The 19,657-nt window shown below is 39.5% G+C and overlaps 2 protein-coding genes across 4 annotated transcripts in view; one reads left to right on the top strand and one right to left on the bottom strand.

The window, feature by feature from the left end:
* LOC130294527 (dual specificity tyrosine-phosphorylation-regulated kinase 1B-like) overlaps positions 1 to 12,875 on the bottom strand; it is a 113,947-nt gene extending 101,072 nt beyond the window's left edge. Inside the window, exons 1-2 of one of the 2 annotated variants that reach the window (XM_056544457.1) lie at positions 12,736 to 12,875; positions 3,449 to 3,517 (exon numbers count right to left, since the gene is read on the bottom strand). The gene's annotated coding sequence lies outside the window, so the exon portion shown is untranslated. The remainder of the gene's footprint in view (positions 1 to 3,448; positions 3,518 to 12,735) is intronic. The other variant, XM_056544456.1, reaches the window with a different exon arrangement.
* LOC130294528 (cytochrome c oxidase subunit 6B1-like) lies at positions 231 to 19,310 on the top strand. Of its 2 annotated transcripts, none has more exons than XM_056544460.1 (4): positions 231 to 380; positions 13,543 to 13,665; positions 16,348 to 16,448; positions 19,067 to 19,310. In XM_056544460.1, the coding sequence occupies exons 1-4, from the start codon at positions 356 to 358 to the stop codon at positions 19,118 to 19,120; spliced, it is 303 nt and encodes a 100-aa protein (XP_056400435.1). In that variant the 5' UTR covers positions 231 to 355; the 3' UTR covers positions 19,121 to 19,310. The 2 variants fall into 2 exon arrangements, with proteins under 2 accessions (XP_056400435.1, XP_056400436.1); XM_056544461.1 differs by lacking the exon at positions 231 to 380 and adding an exon at positions 12,899 to 13,038.
* The last annotated feature ends 347 nt before the right edge of the window (positions 19,311 to 19,657 follow it).

The following is a 19,657-nucleotide window of genomic DNA, read 5'->3' as shown; positions in this document are numbered from 1 at the left end:
AGATTTTTTCTTTTGCACAATTGAGGATTCTCAGCAGCATATTGGCTGAATTTCAGCTGATTTTCTGTGTGCTCAAAACAAGCAATTCTGCCAAATTTTAAAACCCCATAATGGGATTCTTCCCACAATTTCACAAAATTTAAAGTCAGTTCACAGGTCTTTAAATTTTTTGTAATGTGAAATATATATATATATATATATATATATTATTTTTTTTATTTTGCAGGAACTACACATTTTATTTCATAGTTCCCTCTGCTCGGGTGCTGAGGCCAATGCTTTCTCCACTCGATGCAGGACCTGCAGCATGATGAAATGAGAAGGTCCTTCACCACTAACAGAGCGGAGGAAGAAGATGCCTCAGCGTGGAGGCAGGGAAGGTGAGTGGGATTTTTTATTTTTATTTGAGGAATCTTATTGGGGGGAACTACTTAATGGGGGCATCGACCTAATAGGAGAATTAGCTACCTATTAGAGGTTTCTACCTAATAGGGGGATTTCCTACCTACCTGATTACTGGGGCTTCAACCTAATAAGTGGGGAATCCCTACATATCTACTGGGGGATTATACCTATTAGGGGGGGGGGGGTTCCTACCTACTTTGGGCATTTCTACCTACTGGGGGACTCCTACCTAGCTACTGAGTATCTGTAAAAGGAAAAGCCTGCAGAGCCTGTAGGTAGTGGATACTCCCCTGAGGCGAATGTAAAACTCGCATATCAACCCACAACAGGGGTTATGAGCCAGAGACAACTGCTGAGCCCAAGGAGCAGGAGAGGCGCGTCCCGTCCTGATGAGAGGCGTAGAAAGTGGAAGCAGAAAATACCCTTTGGAGATGGCGCTGCTGTGGTCCAGTGAAGGAGTCGACCAGTGTAGATACAAAATGATCACGCATGAGGATGAGGTTACAACCAAAGCTGGATCAATTTATTAGCAAAGAAAAAAGTACAAACAGGATAACGCGTTTCGGGGGACAGCGCCCCCTTCTTCAGATCAGTGATCACTGAAGAAGAAGGGGGTGCTGTCCCTCGAAACGCGTTATCCTGATTGTACTTTTTTTCGCTAATAAATTGATCCAGCTTTGGTTGTAACCTCATCCTCTTGCTTGATCATTTTTTATCTACACTGGTCGACTCCTTCACTGGACCTCAGCAGCGCCATCTCCAAAGGGTATTTTCTGCTTCCACTTTCTATGCCTAGCTACTGGGGCTTCTACCTAATAAGGGGAATTCTCTACCTACTGAGGGCTTCTAATATTAGGAGGGGTTACCTATCTACTGGGAGCTTCTACCTAACAGAGGGGGTTCCCTACCTACTATGGGATTCTAATTATTTGGGGGATTCCCTACGTACTGGGGGCTTCTACCTATTGCGAGGACTCCCTTCCTACTGAGAACTTTTACCTTTTGGGGGTGGGGGTCCCTACCTACTGAGCGCTTCTATTATTAGAGGGGGAATTCCGTACCTACTAGAAGTTTCTACCTATTTGGGGGTCCCTACCTGCTTGGGGGTTACACCTAATAAGGGGTATACCCTACCTTGCTACTGGGGGCAAATGTGTCAGTGAGGGCCTCATATTCGAGTTTTGTGTAAAGCCTCACAAAGTCTAGATCCACCTCTGCTGTCACATGACATGAAAAAATAAAATAAAAATAAAAATAAAAAGATTGATGATTAGTATCGGTGAGTACTTGAAGCAAAGTACTGGTATTTGTACTAGAACTGTAAATATTTTTTCCTAGCTAGTATGCTTAAAGCTGTTGCAAAACTACAACTCCCAGCATGCCCGGACAGCCAACGGCTGTCCGGGAATGCTGGAAGTTGTAGTTTTGCAACAGCTGGAGGCACACTGTTTGGGAAACACTGATTTAAATGAAAGTTCCAGTTCCCATCCTCTAGGTGCAATTCATATGATACAGCAGCGCCCCTCCACTATACAGCATGTGATTCTGTAGTCTCTGCTGCCCTCTCCTGGATTGTCCAGAGGTTGCACAAACATTTGCAGCTTTTTGACACTGAAAACTAGGCAAACTGTTTCATGATTCCCCCTTGTGATTATATCAAAATAAAAAAATGTCTTATGATCTTTTGCTATTGTAAGTTTTCCCAAATCCAATAGGATCTAGTAAAAGCTCCTTCGATATGCAGAACAGAAACCAGAAGGAGTTAGGGAATGAGGGGGTTCATTTTCTATTTTGGCACCATAGTGCCGTATATATTTGGGCTGTGTAGTGGCATTGTGAGGGAGTGTTTGACAACCGTGTCACTACAATGCCCCTGAGTTTAGTAGGATTTACTGATGAAAGAATAGTGAGTGCAGCTCTGGGGTATAATACAGGATATAACTCAGGATCAGTACAGGATAAGTAATGTAATGTATGTACACAGTGACCTCACCAGCAGAATAGTGAGTACAGCGCTGGAGTATAATACAGGATATAACTCAGGATCAGTACAGGATAAGTAATGTAATGTATGTACACAGTGACCTCACCAGCAGAATAGTGAGTACAGCTCTGGGGTATAATACAGGATATAACTCAGGATCAGTACAGGATAAGTAATGTAATGTATGTACACAGTGACCTCACCAGCAGAATAGTGAGTACAGCTCCGGGGTATAACACAGGATATAACTCAGGATCAGTACAGGATCAGTAATGTAATGTATGTACACTGTGACCTCACCAGCAGAATAGTGAGTACAGCTCTGAAGTATAATACAGGATATAACTCAGGATCAGGATCAGTACAGGATAAGTAATGTATGTACACAGTGACCTCACCAGCAGAATAGTGAGTACAGCTCTGGAGTATAATACAGGATATAACTCAGGATCAGTACAGGATAAGTAATGTAATGTATGTACACAGTGACCCCACCAGCAGAATAGTGAGTACAGCTCTGGGGTATAATACAGGATATAACTCAGGATCAGTACAGGATAAGTAATGTATGTACACAGTGACCTCACCAGCAGAATAGTGAGTACAGCTCTGGAGTATAATACAGGATATAACTCAGGATCAGTACAGGATAAGTAATGTAATGTATGTACACAGTGACCCCACCAGCAGAATAGTGAGTACAGCTCTGGGGTATAATACAGGATATAACTCAGGATCAGTACAGGATAAGTAATGTAATGTACACAGTGACCTCACCAGCAGAATAGTGAGTACAGCTCTGGAGTATAATACAGGATATAACTCAGGATCAGTACAGGATAAGTAATGTATGTACACAGTGACCTCACCAGCAGAATAGTGAGTACAGCTCTGGAGTAGATGTAATGTATTTATGTACACAGACTGTGCTCCTTTCCCTTTTAATCTCTGTGTGAACTGTATGACAGTAAGCAAAGGTGACACAGATGAAGGTAAGAGGCTGGTGAAAGCATATGACCGCAGCTATGTACTAGTGGGATCTTTAAATGTTCTACATACCAGGTTATGGGAGTAATGAATGCTTTGTCCTCTGCTCCGGTCACATAGTAGCTGCCGGATAAGTGACTGCTGAAAAGTAAAAGAGATAAACCGCGTCATTTCATGTCATGGAAATTTATTCTTGGGATAACTGAGAACAATGTCCCAGCATGCCGCTCATCCCTTACATTGTATCATTATGTTATTTAACATTACCTAAGTTAGCAACAAGTCAGAGGACATCAGGGACATTGTGTGACCTCAGACGGGCGACGTGTGGGGGGAATAAGAACAGGACAGTAGGACAAGTAAGTCTTCACATCTCAATATATTTAAAGGGGTATTCCAGGAAAAAAAAATTATTTTTTTTTTGTTTTTTTTGTATCAACTGGCTCCAGAAAGTTAAAAAGATTTGTAAATTACTTCTATAAAAAAAATCTTAATCCTTCCAGTACTTATCAGCTGCTGAAGTTGAGTTGTTCTTTTCTTTCTGACTACAGTGCTCTCTGCTGACACCTCTGTCTGTCTCGGGAGCTGTTCAAAACATTAGAGGTTTGCTATGGGGATTTGTTTGCTCAGTTCGTGAGACAAGCAGAGGTGTCAACAGAGAGCACTGTGGTCAGACTGGAAAGAACAACTCAACTTCAGCAGCTGATAACTACTGGAAGGATTAATATTTTTTTAATAGAAGCAATTTACAAATCTGGTACAAAAAGACAAAACGTAGGCGCACTCCCCGCACGGCGGAGACTGTAGCATGTAGGGGTCCGGTTCACCGGGAGCTGGATCTCAGCGACGGCGCAGGAGGTATGGCGCTCAGAGGCCACGCCGGCAGTTTCGCACATGAGTGCGTGCTTCGTCCGGCCTCTGAGAGAGGCCGGACGAAGCACGCACTCACGTGCGAAACTGCCGGCGTAGCCTCTGAGCGCCATACCTCCTGCGCCGTCGCTGAGATCCAGCTCCCGGTGAACCGGACCCCTAAATGCTACTGTCTCCGCCGAGTGGTGAGTGCACCTACGTTTTGTCTTTTTGTACCTTTTTGATACTCTACACTTGTGTGTGTGTGCACCTCTTGCTTAAAGGGGTACTCCACTGCTAGATTCAAAGGATAGGGGATAAGATGTCTGATCGCGGGGGTCCCACTGCTGGGCCTCCCGCGATATCCTGCAGCACCCAACACTCTAAACAAAGGTTCCTGCGGCAGTGGTCACACCACGCCCCCTCCATTCATGTCTATGGGAAGGGGTGTGTCGTCAGACATGCCCCCTCCTATAGTCATGAATTTAGGGGGCGTGACATCACGAGGGTCGTGGCCGTTTAACAAGATATTCAGAACGCTGGAGCACCCCTTTAAAAAAAACAAAAAAAAAAAACAACTACTTACCTCCCTCGTGGCCATACGCACTCCATTTCCTGGTGCTGGGGCCCGATATATCAGAGTGCTGCTCAGCCAATCACTGGTCGTAGCGGTGTCCATCCTTAGGGTGGGTTCAAACCACGATTTTGCTATACGGTTTTGGCATACGGTTTAATAAAAAAAACGTATGTAACGGTACAGAAAACCGTGCCCATAGACTTCCCATTCAAAACCGTATGCACCATAATGTATACGGTTGTTTCCGTTTTTCAAACCATACGTTTTTTTACTTTTTTTTTGCCGGACAGAAACCCGTGGCCTACCACAGTTTTTGGTCCGGGTGAAAAACCATATGCGCTTTTTTTTGGGAACCGTACAGAACCGTATGTGCGTACGGTTCCATACGGTTTTTACCATACGGTTTTTTGACTTTGCACCGTTATTTTCTTGGAATTTCAATCAAGCAAGTGAAACTTTATTCATAATGGAGTGAAAACTTAAAAACGTATACAGTGGTCCCTCAACATACGATGGTTCATTTGGAATGGATTACCATCGTATGTTGAGGAACCACTGTATATATGTACAGTGGTCCCTCAACATACGATGGTAATTCGTTCCAAACGAGCCATTGTTTGTCGAATCCATCGTATGTTGAGGTATTCGTGCAACGTAAAGTATAGGAAGCTGTACTCACCTGTCCCCGCCGCTCCCGATGGTGACCCCGGGCCTCCGCTGGGCTCTCCGCTGTCTTCTCCGGTCCTCTTCTGTCTTCTCCAGTCCTCTTCTGTCTTCTCCGATCCTCTTCTGTCTTCTCCAGTCCTCTTCTGTCTTCTCCGGTCCTCTTCTGTCTTCTCCGGTCCTCTTCTGTCTTCTCCGATCCTCTTCTGTCTTCTCCGGTCCTCTTCTGTCTTCTCCGGTCCTCTTCTGTCTTCTCCGGTCCTCCGCTGTCTTCTCCGATCCTCTTCTGTCTTCTCCGATCCTCTTCTGTCTTCTCCGGTCCTCTTCTGTCTTCTCCGATCCTCCGCTGTCTTCTCCGATCCTCTTCTGTCTTCTCCGATCCTCTTCTGTCTTCTCCGATCCTCTTCTGTCTTCTCCAGTCCTCTTCTGTCTTCTCCGATCCTCTTCTGTCTTCTCCGGTCCTCTTCTGTCTTCTCCGGTCCTCTTCTGTCTTCTCCGGTCCTCTTCTGTCTTCTCCGGTCCTCTTTTATCTTCCGCAGGGCCTGCGTATCGACGTCATTACGCCGCTGCGTACGCCATTCCTATTGAATGACGTGCGCAGCAGCGTATTGACGTCATCAGAGAGGGACGAGAAGACACCGGAAGACCAGTGCTGGACCCGGAGGGCACCCCGGAGCATCGTGGAGGGGTAAGTAATACTTACCGCACCACATGGGGAACATTAAGCTGCTAAGCATTTGGCGCTGCCGGATAGCACTTAATGCGATGGCCCCGACATAAAAAAGCATCGTATGTTGATTTCATCATATGTCGGGGCCATTGTAGGGCAGGGGGTCACTGTACTTTTTTTTTTCTTAAAAAACGGATGCAACCGGACATCATTTTTCAAACCATATATAGATAAAAATTTGTACACGTTTTGATACAGTTTAGTCAGGTTTTGAGGAATCCGTTTTTTTTAAATCAAAAACCTGATACGGGAACTGTATAGCAAAAACGTGGTGTGAACCCAGTCCTAGCCAGTGATTGGCTGAGCTGCACTCTGATGTAATGGGACCAGCACTTTGAAAAGGAGCACGATAAAGACTCGGAGCAGCAATACTGGAGGCCAGGGGGAACTGACGCAGGTAAGTACAGTTTTTTTTTTTGCTTTAGCAAGCAGCCACACCCCCTCCCATAGACATGTATGGAAGGGTTTGGCGTGACATCACGTGGACGTCAGAACCACTGCTGCAGGAATTCGGGCCCTGTTATTTCTAGCAGTCTCCTAGTCTTAAACTGGGAGCACATGGTAAGTGTGTTTTTGTCACCAGTTTACACTGGTGCTTTACGGAAGCCTTATTCTTGTACATTATAGTAGTTATATTCTTGTATATAGGAGCAGTATTATAGTAGTTATATTCATGTATATAGGAGCAGTATTATAGTATATATATTCTTGTATATAGGAGCAGTATTATAGTAGTTATATTCTTGTATATAGGAGCAGTATTATAGTAGTTATATTCATGTATATAGGAGCAGTATTATAGTAGTTATATTCTTGTATATAGGAACAGTATTATAGTAGTTATATTCTTGTACATAGGGAGTAGTATTATAGTAGTTATATTCTTGTATATAGGAGGCAGTATTATAGTAGTTATATTCTTGTATATAGGAGCAGTATTATAGTAGTTATATTCCTGTATATAGGAGCAGTATTATAGCAGTTATATTCTTGTATATAGGAAGCAGTATTATAGTAGTTATATTCTTGTATATAGGAGACAGTATTATAGTAGTTATATTCTTGTATATAGGAGAAGTATTATAGTAGTTATATTCTTGTATATAGGAGCAGTATTATAGTAGTTATATTCTTGTATATAGGAGCAGTATTATAGTAGTTATATTCTTGTATATAGGAGCAGTATTATAGTAGTTATATTCATGTATATAGGAGCAGTATTATAGTAGTTATATTCTTGTATATAGGAACAGTATTATAGTAGTTATATTCTTGTACATAGGGAGTAGTATTATAGTAGTTATATTCTTGTATATATACTATAGTATTATAGTAGTTATATTCTTGTATATAGGAACAGTATTATAGTAGTTATATTCTTGTACATAGGAGCAGTATTATAGTAGTTATATTCTTGTATATAGGAACAGTATTATAGTAGTTATATTCTTGTATATAGGAGGCAGTATTATAGTAGTTATATTCTTGTATATAGGAGCAGTATTATAGTAGTTATATTCTTGTATATAGGGGCAGTATTATAGTAGTTATATTCTTGTATATATGAGCAGTATTATAGTAGTTATATTCTTGTATATAGGAACAGTATTATAGTAGATATATTCTTGTATATAGGAGTAGTATTATAGTAGTTATATTCTTGTATATAGGAGGCAGTATTATAGTAGTTATATTCTTGTATATAGGAACAGTATTATAGTAGTTATATTCTTGTATATAGGAGCAGTATTATAGTAGTTATATTCTTGTATATAGGGAGTAGTATTATAGTAGTTATATTCTTGTATATAGGAGCAGTATTATAGTAGTTATATTCTTGTATATAGGAGCAGTATTATAGTAGTTCTATTCTTGTATATAGGAGCAGTATTATAGTAATTATATTCTTGTATATAGGAGCAGTATTATAGTAGTTATATTTGTAATAAAGAGAGGAGCACCAGGCACTGTCTACTCGACTGTGAGTCAAATTACACTCCACAGCCCTGCGTTCCTGCTGACAGACCCCCCTGAACCTGCTGTTATTTTAAGCTGCAAGCCTTGAATAAAGAAGATATTTTTGCTACCTGGGTGAGTCGTCCGTCTACCTTCATTTCTACTTGCCATTGTATTATAGTAGTTATATTCTTGTATATAGGAGCAGTATTATAGTAGTTATATTCTTGTATACAGGAGCAGTATTATAGTAGTTATATTCTTGTATGTATAGGAGCAGTATTATAGTAGTTATATTCTAGTATATAGGAGCAGTATTATAGTAGTTATATTCTTGTATATAGGAGCAGTATTATAGTAGTTATATTCTTGTATATAGGAGCAGTATTATAGTAGTTATATTCTTGTATATAGGAGCAGTATTATAGTAGTTATATTATTATATATAGGGGGCAGTATTATAGTAGTTATATTCTTGTATATAGGAGCAGTATTATAGTAGTTATATTCTTGTATATAGGAGCAGTATTATAGTAGTTATATTCTTGTATATAGGAGCAGTATTCTAGTAGTTATATTCTTGTATATAGGAGCAGTATTATAGTAGTTATGTTCTTGTATATAGGAGGCAGTATTATAGTAGTTATATTCTTGTATATAGGAGCAGTATTATAGTAGTTATATTCTTGTATACAGGAGCAGTATTATAGTAGTTATATTCTTGTATATAGGAGCAGTATTATAGTAGTTATATTCTTGTATATAGGAGCAGTATTCTAGTAGTTATATTCTTGTATATAGGAGCAGTATTATAGTAGTTATATTATTATATATAGGGGGCAGTATTATAGTAGTTATATTCTTGTATATAGGAGCAGTATTATAGTAGTTATATTCTTGTATATAGGAGCAGTATTCTAGTAGTTACATTCTTGTATATAGGAGCAGTATTCTAGTAGTTATATTCTTGTATATAGGAGCAGTATTATAGTAGTTATATTCTTGTATATAGGAGCAGTATTATAGTAGTTATATTCTTGTATATAGGAGCAGTATTATAGTAGTTATATTCTTGTATATAGGAGCAGTATTATAGTAGTTATATTCTTGTATATAGGAGGCAGTATTATAGCAGTTATATTCTTGTATATAGGAGGCAGTATTATAGTAGTTATGTTCTTGTATATAGGAGGCAGTATTATAGTAGTTATATTCTTGTATATAGGAGCAGTATTATAGTAGTTATATTCTTGTATATAGGAGCAGTATTATAGTAGTTATATTCTTGTATATAGGAGCAGTATTATAGTAGTTATATTCTTGTATATAGGAGGCAGTATTATAGCAGTTATATTCTTGTATATAGGAGGCAGTATTATAGTAGTTATATTCTTGTATATAGGAGCAGTATTATAGTAGTTATATTCTTGTATATAGGAGTAGTATTATAGTAGTTATATTCTTGTATATAGGAGCAGTATTATAGTAGTTATATTCTTGTATATAGGAGCAGTATTATAGTAGTTATATTCTTGTATATAGGAGCAGTATTATAGTAGTTATATTCTTGTATATAGGAGCAGTATTATAGTAGTTATATTATTATATATAGGGGGCAGTATTATAGTAGTTATATTCTTGTATATAGGAGCAGTATTATAGTAGTTATATTCTTGTATATAGGAGCAGTATTATAGTAGTTATATTCTTGTATATAGGAGCAGTATTCTAGTAGTTATATTCTTGTATATAGGAGCAGTATTATAGTAGTTATGTTCTTGTATATAGGAGGCAGTATTATAGTAGTTATATTCTTGTATATAGGAACAGTATTATAGTAGTTATATTCTTGTACATAGGGAGTAGTATTATAGTAGTTATATTCTTGTATATATACTATAGTATTATAGTAGTTATATTCTTGTATATAGGAACAGTATTATAGTAGTTATATTCTTGTACATAGGAGCAGTATTATAGTAGTTATATTCTTGTATATAGGAACAGTATTATAGTAGTTATATTCTTGTATATAGGAGGCAGTATTATAGTAGTTATATTCTTGTATATAGGAGCAGTATTATAGTAGTTATATTCTTGTATATAGGGGCAGTATTATAGTAGTTATATTCTTGTATATATGAGCAGTATTATAGTAGTTATATTCTTGTATATAGGAACAGTATTATAGTAGATATATTCTTGTATATAGGAGTAGTATTATAGTAGTTATATTCTTGTATATAGGAGGCAGTATTATAGTAGTTATATTCTTGTATATAGGAACAGTATTATAGTAGTTATATTCTTGTATATAGGAGCAGTATTATAGTAGTTATATTCTTGTATATAGGGAGTAGTATTATAGTAGTTATATTCTTGTATATAGGAGCAGTATTATAGTAGTTATATTCTTGTATATAGGAGCAGTATTATAGTAGTTCTATTCTTGTATATAGGAGCAGTATTATAGTAATTATATTCTTGTATATAGGAGCAGTATTATAGTAGTTATATTTGTAATAAAGAGAGGAGCACCAGGCACTGTCTACTCGACTGTGAGTCAAATTACACTCCACAGCCCTGCGTTCCTGCTGACAGACCCCCCTGAACCTGCTGTTATTTTAAGCTGCAAGCCTTGAATAAAGAAGATATTTTTGCTACCTGGGTGAGTCGTCCGTCTACCTTCATTTCTACTTGCCATTGTATTATAGTAGTTATATTCTTGTATATAGGAGCAGTATTATAGTAGTTATATTCTTGTATACAGGAGCAGTATTATAGTAGTTATATTCTTGTATGTATAGGAGCAGTATTATAGTAGTTATATTCTAGTATATAGGAGCAGTATTATAGTAGTTATATTCTTGTATATAGGAGCAGTATTATAGTAGTTATATTCTTGTATATAGGAGCAGTATTATAGTAGTTATATTCTTGTATATAGGAGCAGTATTATAGTAGTTATATTATTATATATAGGGGGCAGTATTATAGTAGTTATATTCTTGTATATAGGAGCAGTATTATAGTAGTTATATTCTTGTATATAGGAGCAGTATTATAGTAGTTATATTCTTGTATATAGGAGCAGTATTCTAGTAGTTATATTCTTGTATATAGGAGCAGTATTATAGTAGTTATGTTCTTGTATATAGGAGGCAGTATTATAGTAGTTATATTCTTGTATATAGGAGCAGTATTATAGTAGTTATATTCTTGTATACAGGAGCAGTATTATAGTAGTTATATTCTTGTATATAGGAGCAGTATTATAGTAGTTATATTCTTGTATATAGGAGCAGTATTCTAGTAGTTATATTCTTGTATATAGGAGCAGTATTATAGTAGTTATATTATTATATATAGGGGGCAGTATTATAGTAGTTATATTCTTGTATATAGGAGCAGTATTATAGTAGTTATATTCTTGTATATAGGAGCAGTATTCTAGTAGTTACATTCTTGTATATAGGAGCAGTATTCTAGTAGTTATATTCTTGTATATAGGAGCAGTATTATAGTAGTTATATTCTTGTATATAGGAGCAGTATTATAGTAGTTATATTCTTGTATATAGGAGCAGTATTATAGTAGTTATATTCTTGTATATAGGAGGCAGTATTATAGTAGTTATATTCTTGCATATAGGAGACAGTATTATAGTAGTTATATTCTTGTATATAGGAGCAGTATTATAGTAGTTATATTCTTGTATATAGGAGGCAGTATTATAGTAGTTATATTCTTGCATATAGGAGACAGTATTATAGTAGTTATATTCTTGTATATAGGAGGCAGTATTATAGTAGTTATATTCTTGTATATAGGAGCAGTATTATAGTAGTTATATTCTTGTATATAGGAGGCAGTATTATAGCAGTTATATTCTTGTATATAGGAGGCAGTATTATAGTAGTTATGTTCTTGTATATAGGAGGCAGTATTATAGTAGTTATATTCTTGTATATAGGAGCAGTATTATAGTAGTTATATTCTTGTATATAGGAGCAGTATTATAGTAGTTATATTCTTGTATATAGGAGCAGTATTATAGTAGTTATATTCTTGTATATAGGAGGCAGTATTATAGCAGTTATATTCTTGTATATAGGAGGCAGTATTATAGTAGTTATATTCTTGTATATAGGAGCAGTATTATAGTAGTTATATTCTTGTATATAGGAGTAGTATTATAGTAGTTATATTCTTGTATATAGGAGCAGTATTATAGTAGTTATATTCTTGTATATAGGAGCAGTATTATAGTAGTTATATTCTTGTATATAGGAGACAGTATTATAGTAGTTATATTCTTGTATATAGGAGCAGTATTATAGTAGTTATATTCTTGTATATAGGAGCAGTATTATAGTAGTTATATTCTTGTATATAGGGGCAGTATTATAGTAGTTATATTCTTGTATATAGGAGCAGTATTATAGTAGATATATTCTTGTATATAGGAGGCAGTATTATAGTAGTTATATTCTTGTATATTGGATTATGAACATGTCCCCCGGGCACCCCGCCCGCCCTGTGTCTGGCCTATGTGACGTTCCTCACACACAAAATGGCGCCTACCAATCCGCCCTAGTAACAAGCAGACAGCCAATAGCGGAGCGAGGTGCCTTAACCCCCTCAGGTCCTTTTCTTTTTCCTCAGCAACGGCGTCCTTCCCCACACGAACGCGGAGGCCGTTGAGGAGTTAAACTGCGTCGACGTAAGGCGTTTCCGACGTCAGCGCGCACCTTGCGTGTAACCCGCAATGCCCTTCTCTCGTGCCCTTAGATAGGCAGACGTGACGTGTTTCCGCCAGAAAGCCGCACTTCCGGTCCCTGGGTTGAGCGGTGACATTGAGGCGTGTGTGCGGACCCTGAGCTCGAGGTGAGAGGCCGGGGTGCTCGGGGTACCGGAGGGGGGTGAAGCTTTTTGTTTTGGGTTCTACGATGGGTTTGGGTAGGGCAAGAAGGGGAAGCGCTGTATGAGAGTGAGGCTGCTGACACACACAGATTATATATATTATATATAATTATATGTTTGTGTGTGTGTGTGTATATATATATATATATATATAATGTCACCTCCATGAATGAAGGTCTATACCGCTTGCCCTGGAGGTCGCTTGCTCATCCATTCATAATTCTGCATATTGCACAAGTTACATAGATTGCATGCAAATTGAAGTCATATTTATTTCTATAAAATTCTTCTTCAGTCTTTGGTTCGCTGTTGCAAAACTACAACACCCATCATGCCCTGACAGCCTTCGGCTGTCAGAGCATGCTGGGAGTTGTAGTTTTGCAAGAATGGTGGTTACAAGACTGCTGAGTAGTTCAGGACGTGGTGATCTATATATAGTGCAGAACTGACGTCGCTTATATCTTCTAGTATTTTCAGCTGACAAGATGGGAGACGACATCCGTGCTAAGATCGAGAACTACAAAACTGCTCCATTCGACGCCCGCTTTCCAAATCGCAACCAGACCAAACATTGCGTCCAGAACTACCTGGGTGAGAATTATCATTGGCTTTACTGCAAACGTAGAAGTAGTCTGCAGAAGCATTATATTACTGATCCTGAGTTATATCCTGTATTATACTCTAGACCTGTACTCACTATTCTGCTGGTGAGGTCACTGTGTACATACATTACATTACTTATCCTGTACTGATCCTGAGTTATATCCTGTATTATACTCCAGAGCTGCACTCACTATTCTGCTGGTGAGGTCACTGTGTACATACATTACATTACTTATCCTGTACTGATCCTGAGTTATATCCTGTATTATACTCCAGAGCTGTACTCACTATTCTGCTGGTGAGATCACTGTACATACATTACATTACTTATCCTGTACTGATCCTGAGTTATATCATGTATTATACTCCAGAGCTGCACTCACTATTCTGCTGGTGAGGTCACTGTGTACATACATTACATTACTTATCCTGTACTGATCCTGAGTTATATCCTGTATTATACTCCAGAGCTGCACTCACTATTCTGCTGGTGAGGTCACTGTGTACATACATTACATTACTTATCCTGTACTGATCCTGAGTTATATCCTGTATTATACTCCAGAGCTGTACTCACTATTCTGCTGGTGAGATCACTGTACATACATTACATTACTTATCCTGTACTGATCCTGAGTTATATCCTGTATTATACTCCAGAGCTGCACTCACTATTCTGCAGGTGAGGTCACTGTACACATACATTAGCTAAGAAGCTCCTCAGTCGGTTGTTGTGCCCCTGAAATCTTTGAGTATTGAATATAAATGTAATGTCACCTATTATACACATAACCTTACACTCTTTTTTTTCCCCATAATGCACCAGATGCCCTACAAGGAACCTGCTGTCTTCTCTGGCAGTGGCTCCTATAAAGGTTATTTATTAATGTGTGGGTTGTGCAGATCTGGTTCACACCATGGCTGCCGCTCTGCAACTAGCGCTGTCTGTATCAGAGATGGTGGAAGGACAACTCTCAGCATCCTAGGACAGCCTTGGAGGGAGTTTCACCACAACCGGATGGCTGCAGGTTATGGCTTCAATAAAAAAAAACAACGATTGACCATACCATTTTTAGGGCGGATCCCTAATTTTTTTTTATTTTTATTTTTTCTTTGGTTTCTTTTTTTTCTTCCCTCTAGGTAGGGAAAAAAAGTCAGAGCCTTAAGGGTAAAATGCCACAAACTTGGTCATTAAAGGCCATTGCCACAGCACAGTGGGGGAGATTTTATTTTTATTTTTTTTTCAAAACCTGTGCAGAGGAAGATTGGGGCAGTTGTCCATAGCAACCAATTGGGTTGCTTTTATTTTTGAAAGTTAGTGAAAAATGAAAAACAATCCGGTTGCCATGGGGAACTGCACCATTTTTCATTTCACATAGGTTTTGATAAATCTCTCTGTGTGCTTTGGTAACGGGTTTTTTATTTTTGTTTATTTTTTCACTGAGCCAATAAAAAATAAAAAAAAATCCAACAAACAAGGTTGACATTTCTTCTCCCAAACATTGGAGCCCCCTATGATCCCAAGAACAGAGACATAATTGTTACTGGAATTAATCATTGTCCCGCCGCTGGGTCTTGACCTACCCCCACATCTCTCTCGATCTCCGTGCCGACACCTGGCATTTTAAACATTATTTTCAGAACGCTTGGTTTGGAGGCCGTGGCAGTGACGTCACGCCCCCTCTGTATGCCTATGGATAGGAGGCCTAGTAATGGAGTACCCCTTTGAGTACTGCAGAGTTGGAAGTAGTTATAGCCAAACTTTCTTTCTTTAATTTATTTTTTTTAAAGCAGATTTCTGCTCTGCAGGCGCCATCTCTAATTTGCAGAGCTCCCTCCTCCATAGACTTGTATTGCTTGTCTTTCAGGCGCAGGATGAAGCTGAGCTGCTGCTTAAATCTTCTCTGAAAATCAGGATGAGAGGGGTTTGAGAAATAGTAACAAGGAAAAGCCGCATCACAAGGCTTATAACTTGTACTGTTGTTCTATTTAAAGGTTTTACAGATGATAGTGAGAAATTTATACGTATAAAATGAAGCTACTTTTCTTTAACAATTTTTTTACGGTTTTGTTTCTACAGCTCTTGTGCAGACTCGCCCAATTTCTTAAAATTCCGGTAAACTTCCGATGTTCTCTTCGGATGGAAGCGAGGAGGCGGTAGATGGTACCGGGGGAGTTCAGTCGCTGGCCACGGACCGTATCACGCCACTTGGTGCTTCGTCAGGCCGCACGAGTACGGCCTGACGAAGCACCAAGTGGCGTGATACGGTCCGTGGCCAGCGTCTGACCTCCCCCGGTACCATCTACCGCTTCCATCTGAAGTTTACCGGAATTTTAAGAAATTGAGTGAGTGCTCCGGTTTATTTTCTACGCATGTACGTAGACTGTGCATCTCCATGGTAACAGACAACAATTTCCGTAGTCTGATCCTGCAGTCATCTGTCCTCTATTGTGTAAAATACTGATTACTCTACAGAGAAGTTGTTTGCGGCAGTAACCATGGAGACGTAGAAGCTGTATACATTTCCTATATGCCTCAAACTCTACAGCAAGTCCTCAGCTCCCTCTAGTGGTGGCTCAGTACACATTAACCCCTTTTTTTGCAGCAGTTTGTGATCACATGACATCCGAACTCTGCTCAAAGACGCTTACTGGATTTTTCTTGCTTAGATTATCACCGATGCCAGAAATCTCTGACCGCTAAAGGGAAGGACCCCTACCCATGTGAATGGTACAACCGGGTGTCCAAGTCCATGTGCCCCAATGGATGGGTGAGTGTAATGTCATAATTTTATGCATCCAGCATGTCCTCCTCCTCAGCACCAGGGAAGTCTTTAACCCAGTGTTTTCCAACCAGGGTGCCACCAGTTGTTACTAAACTACAAGTTTTGCAACTGCTGGAGGAACGCTAGTTGAAATGCACTGCTTTAACCTGATCTACTTGTGTGGCAGCTCCTTGATATCAGTTATTGGGGGCATCCAACCAATACAGTATCCAATGGCAGCCACATGACTGTACATGTAGTACATGGATGTGTTGTCTGCCAAATGTATTCTATTGTTTGCTCATATAGTGCAACATAGGCAACCAGAAGCGTATATGTATATTATATTATATATTACATTTCAAGGGGAACAATTAAACACAATGTAACTCCAAGTCACTGAGACTTGTGTGAAATCCCACTGTCCACTCAGGAAGAACACTGATTGCCAATCAATTTCACATGGAACAGACAACAGGTGGAAATTATAGACCATTATGAAGACCCCCCCCACTAATAAAGGAGTGGTTCTGCAGGTTGTGACCACAGACCACTTCTCAGTTCCTATGCTTCCTGGCTGACGTTTTGGTCACTTTTGAATGCTGGCGGTGCTTTCACTCTAGTGGTAGCATGAGACTGAGTCTACAACCCACACAAGTGGCTCAGGTAGTGCAGCTCATCCAGGATGGCACATCATTGCGAGCTGTGGCAAGAAGGTTTGCTGTCTCTGTCAGCGTAGTGTCCAGAGCATGGAGGCGCTAACAGGAGAGAAGCCAGTACATCAGGAGACGGAGGAGGCTGTAGGAGGGCAACAACCCAGCAGCAGGACCACTACCTCCGCCTTTGTGTAAGAAGGAGCAGGAGGAGCACTGCCAGAGCCCTGCAAAATGACCTCCAGCAGGCCAGAAATGTGCATGTGTCCACTCAAACGGTCAGACTCCATGAGGGTGGTATGAGGGCCCAATGTCCACAGGTGGGGGTTGTGCTTACAGCTCAACACCGTGCTGGACGTTTGGCATTTGCCAGAGAACACCAAGATTGGCAAATTTGCCACTGGTGCTCTTCACAGATGAAAGCAGGTTCACACTGAGCATACGTGACAAAGTCTGGAGATGCTGTGGAGAACGTACTGCTGCCTGCAACATCCTCCAGCGTGACCAGTTTGGTGGTGGGTCAGTAAAGGTGTTGGGTGGCATTTCTTTGGGGGCCGCACAGCCCTCCATGTGCTTGCCAGAGGTATCCTGACTGCCATTAGGTACCGAGATGAGATCCTCAGACCCCTTGTGAGACCATATGCTGGTGCAGTTGGCCCTGGGTTCCTCCTAATACAAGACAATGCTAGACCTCATGTGTCAGCAGTTCCTGCAAGAGGAAGGCATTGATGCTATGGACTGGCCGCCCGTTCCCCCTGAATCCGATTGAGCACATCTGGGACGTCTCGTTCCATCCACCACAGACTGTCCAGGAGTTGGCGGATGCTTTAGTCCAGGTCTGGGAGGACATCCCTCAGGAGACCATCCTCCACCTCATCAGGAGCATGCCCAGGCGTTGTAGGGAGGTCATACGGGCACGTGGAGGCCACACACACTACTGAGCCTCATTGGGACTTGTATTAAGGACATTACATAAAGTTGGATCGGCCTGTAGTGGGGTTTTCCACTGTGATTTTGAGTGTGACTCCATATCCAGACCTCCATGGGTTAATAAATTTGATTTCCATTGATAATTTTTGTGTGATTTTGTTGTCAGCGCATTCAACTATGTAAAGAGGAAAGTATTTCATACGATTAGTTCATTCATTCAGATCTAGGATGTGTTATCTTAGTGGGAGCAGGATAGATATAAAATTATATATTACATTTTTATTTTTTATCTATCCTGATCCCATAGAGAGAGCTGGGGTCGGTCTAGGTTCTAGCAGGAAGGATCTAATAGGTGATGGTGTCATCCTGTAGTTCATAGGAAGTTGGCTGACCCAGGACTAAACACTTCCTCTGACACATTTAAACACTGACTTTCTGGTGATCACATGCCCCAGTTACAATAATGAAGTGAATGGATGCAGCTATGTTCTTTCCTAAATCAAATGCATTGTTCATTATCAGAATTTTGGAAGTCTAATACCCTGAGCACCTGGCTACCATGGATCAGATAATGTAAAGAAGTGAATAAAGTAATTCCTTCATTGTTTACTGCAGTGTTTCCCAACCAGGGTGCCTCCAGCTGTTGCAAAACTACAACTCCCAGCATGCCCGGACAGCCAAAGGCTGTCCGGGCATGCTGGGAGTTGTAGTTTTGCAACAGCTGGGGGCAGAAACACTGGTTTACTGGGCATAGCGCCATACTTTTACTAGTGGTTGTGCCCGGCATCAAAGCTGCAATACCAGGCTCAGCCACCATAAAAAAATATGGCGCTATGATTGGTAATCAATAAAAGGGATTACATCTCCTTTAGTCAGGTGATCGGCAAACGTGCCCCCAGCTGTTGCAAAACTACAACTCCCTGCATGCCCGAAGTTGCAACAGCTGGAGGCACACTGGTTAAGAAAAACACTGCTGTAGATATATGGATATTTAGTGCCTGCTGCCATCATGTGGGTTTCATGGTGTCTGTCTTCTTGTAGGTGGAGAAGTGGGATGAGCAGAGAGAAGAAGGGAACTACCCCATAAAGATATAAATCTGTCTCTTCTGTGGTATGGACTCTTCTTGATTCCGCTATTCTGGATTGGTGTTTACTTGAATCCGTGCGTGTCAGCTGGGAATCGTCCTTGTGACTCAGTTGACCTGTGTTGCTCGGCAATGAGAAGAGAGCACCTAGTTCATTTATTTCTATGTCAGTAATAAAAGAAAACCCTGGAAAATCTCAATCATTTCTGTCCTGGCATTTATTACTAATCCATACGGTGGAGGCTGCTGGGTAGTGCGCTGCCGGGGCCTTCCACCTCACTTACTGCACCATAGAACTAATACAGTACTTGGGGGTCTGTGGGTGTTACATCTCATTCTAAGTTTATTATGATATTTGTTTGTTAAAAAAAATTATTTAAAATTATATATAATACATAACTACACAAACTATATTTACATATACACTATATATATATATATATATATATATATATATATATATATATATATATATATATATATATAAATTTTATTAAGATATAGATTTTATTGAGATATAGATTTTTTTTATTTTAAAACTATACAG

The sequence above is a fragment of the Hyla sarda genome, chromosome 10 (assembly GCF_029499605.1).
Source record: "Hyla sarda isolate aHylSar1 chromosome 10, aHylSar1.hap1, whole genome shotgun sequence".
NCBI classification, from domain to species: Eukaryota; Metazoa; Chordata; class Amphibia; order Anura; family Hylidae; genus Hyla; species Hyla sarda.
The sequence above is the reverse complement of the archived record's forward strand: the minus strand, read 5'-3'. Positions and strand labels throughout refer to the sequence as shown.

Excerpts from the sequence above, each read along its gene's own strand:
- LOC130294528 (XM_056544460.1), top strand. The coding sequence starts at position 356 with ATGCCTCAGCGTGGAGGCAGGGAAG. Across the intron at positions 381-13,542 it reads TCAGCGTGGAGGCAGGGAAG|TATTTTCAGCTGACAAGATG; the intron begins GTGAGTGGGATT and ends TATATCTTCTAG. Across the intron at positions 16,449-19,066 it reads CCATGTGCCCCAATGGATGG|GTGGAGAAGTGGGATGAGCA; the intron begins GTGAGTGTAATG and ends GTCTTCTTGTAG.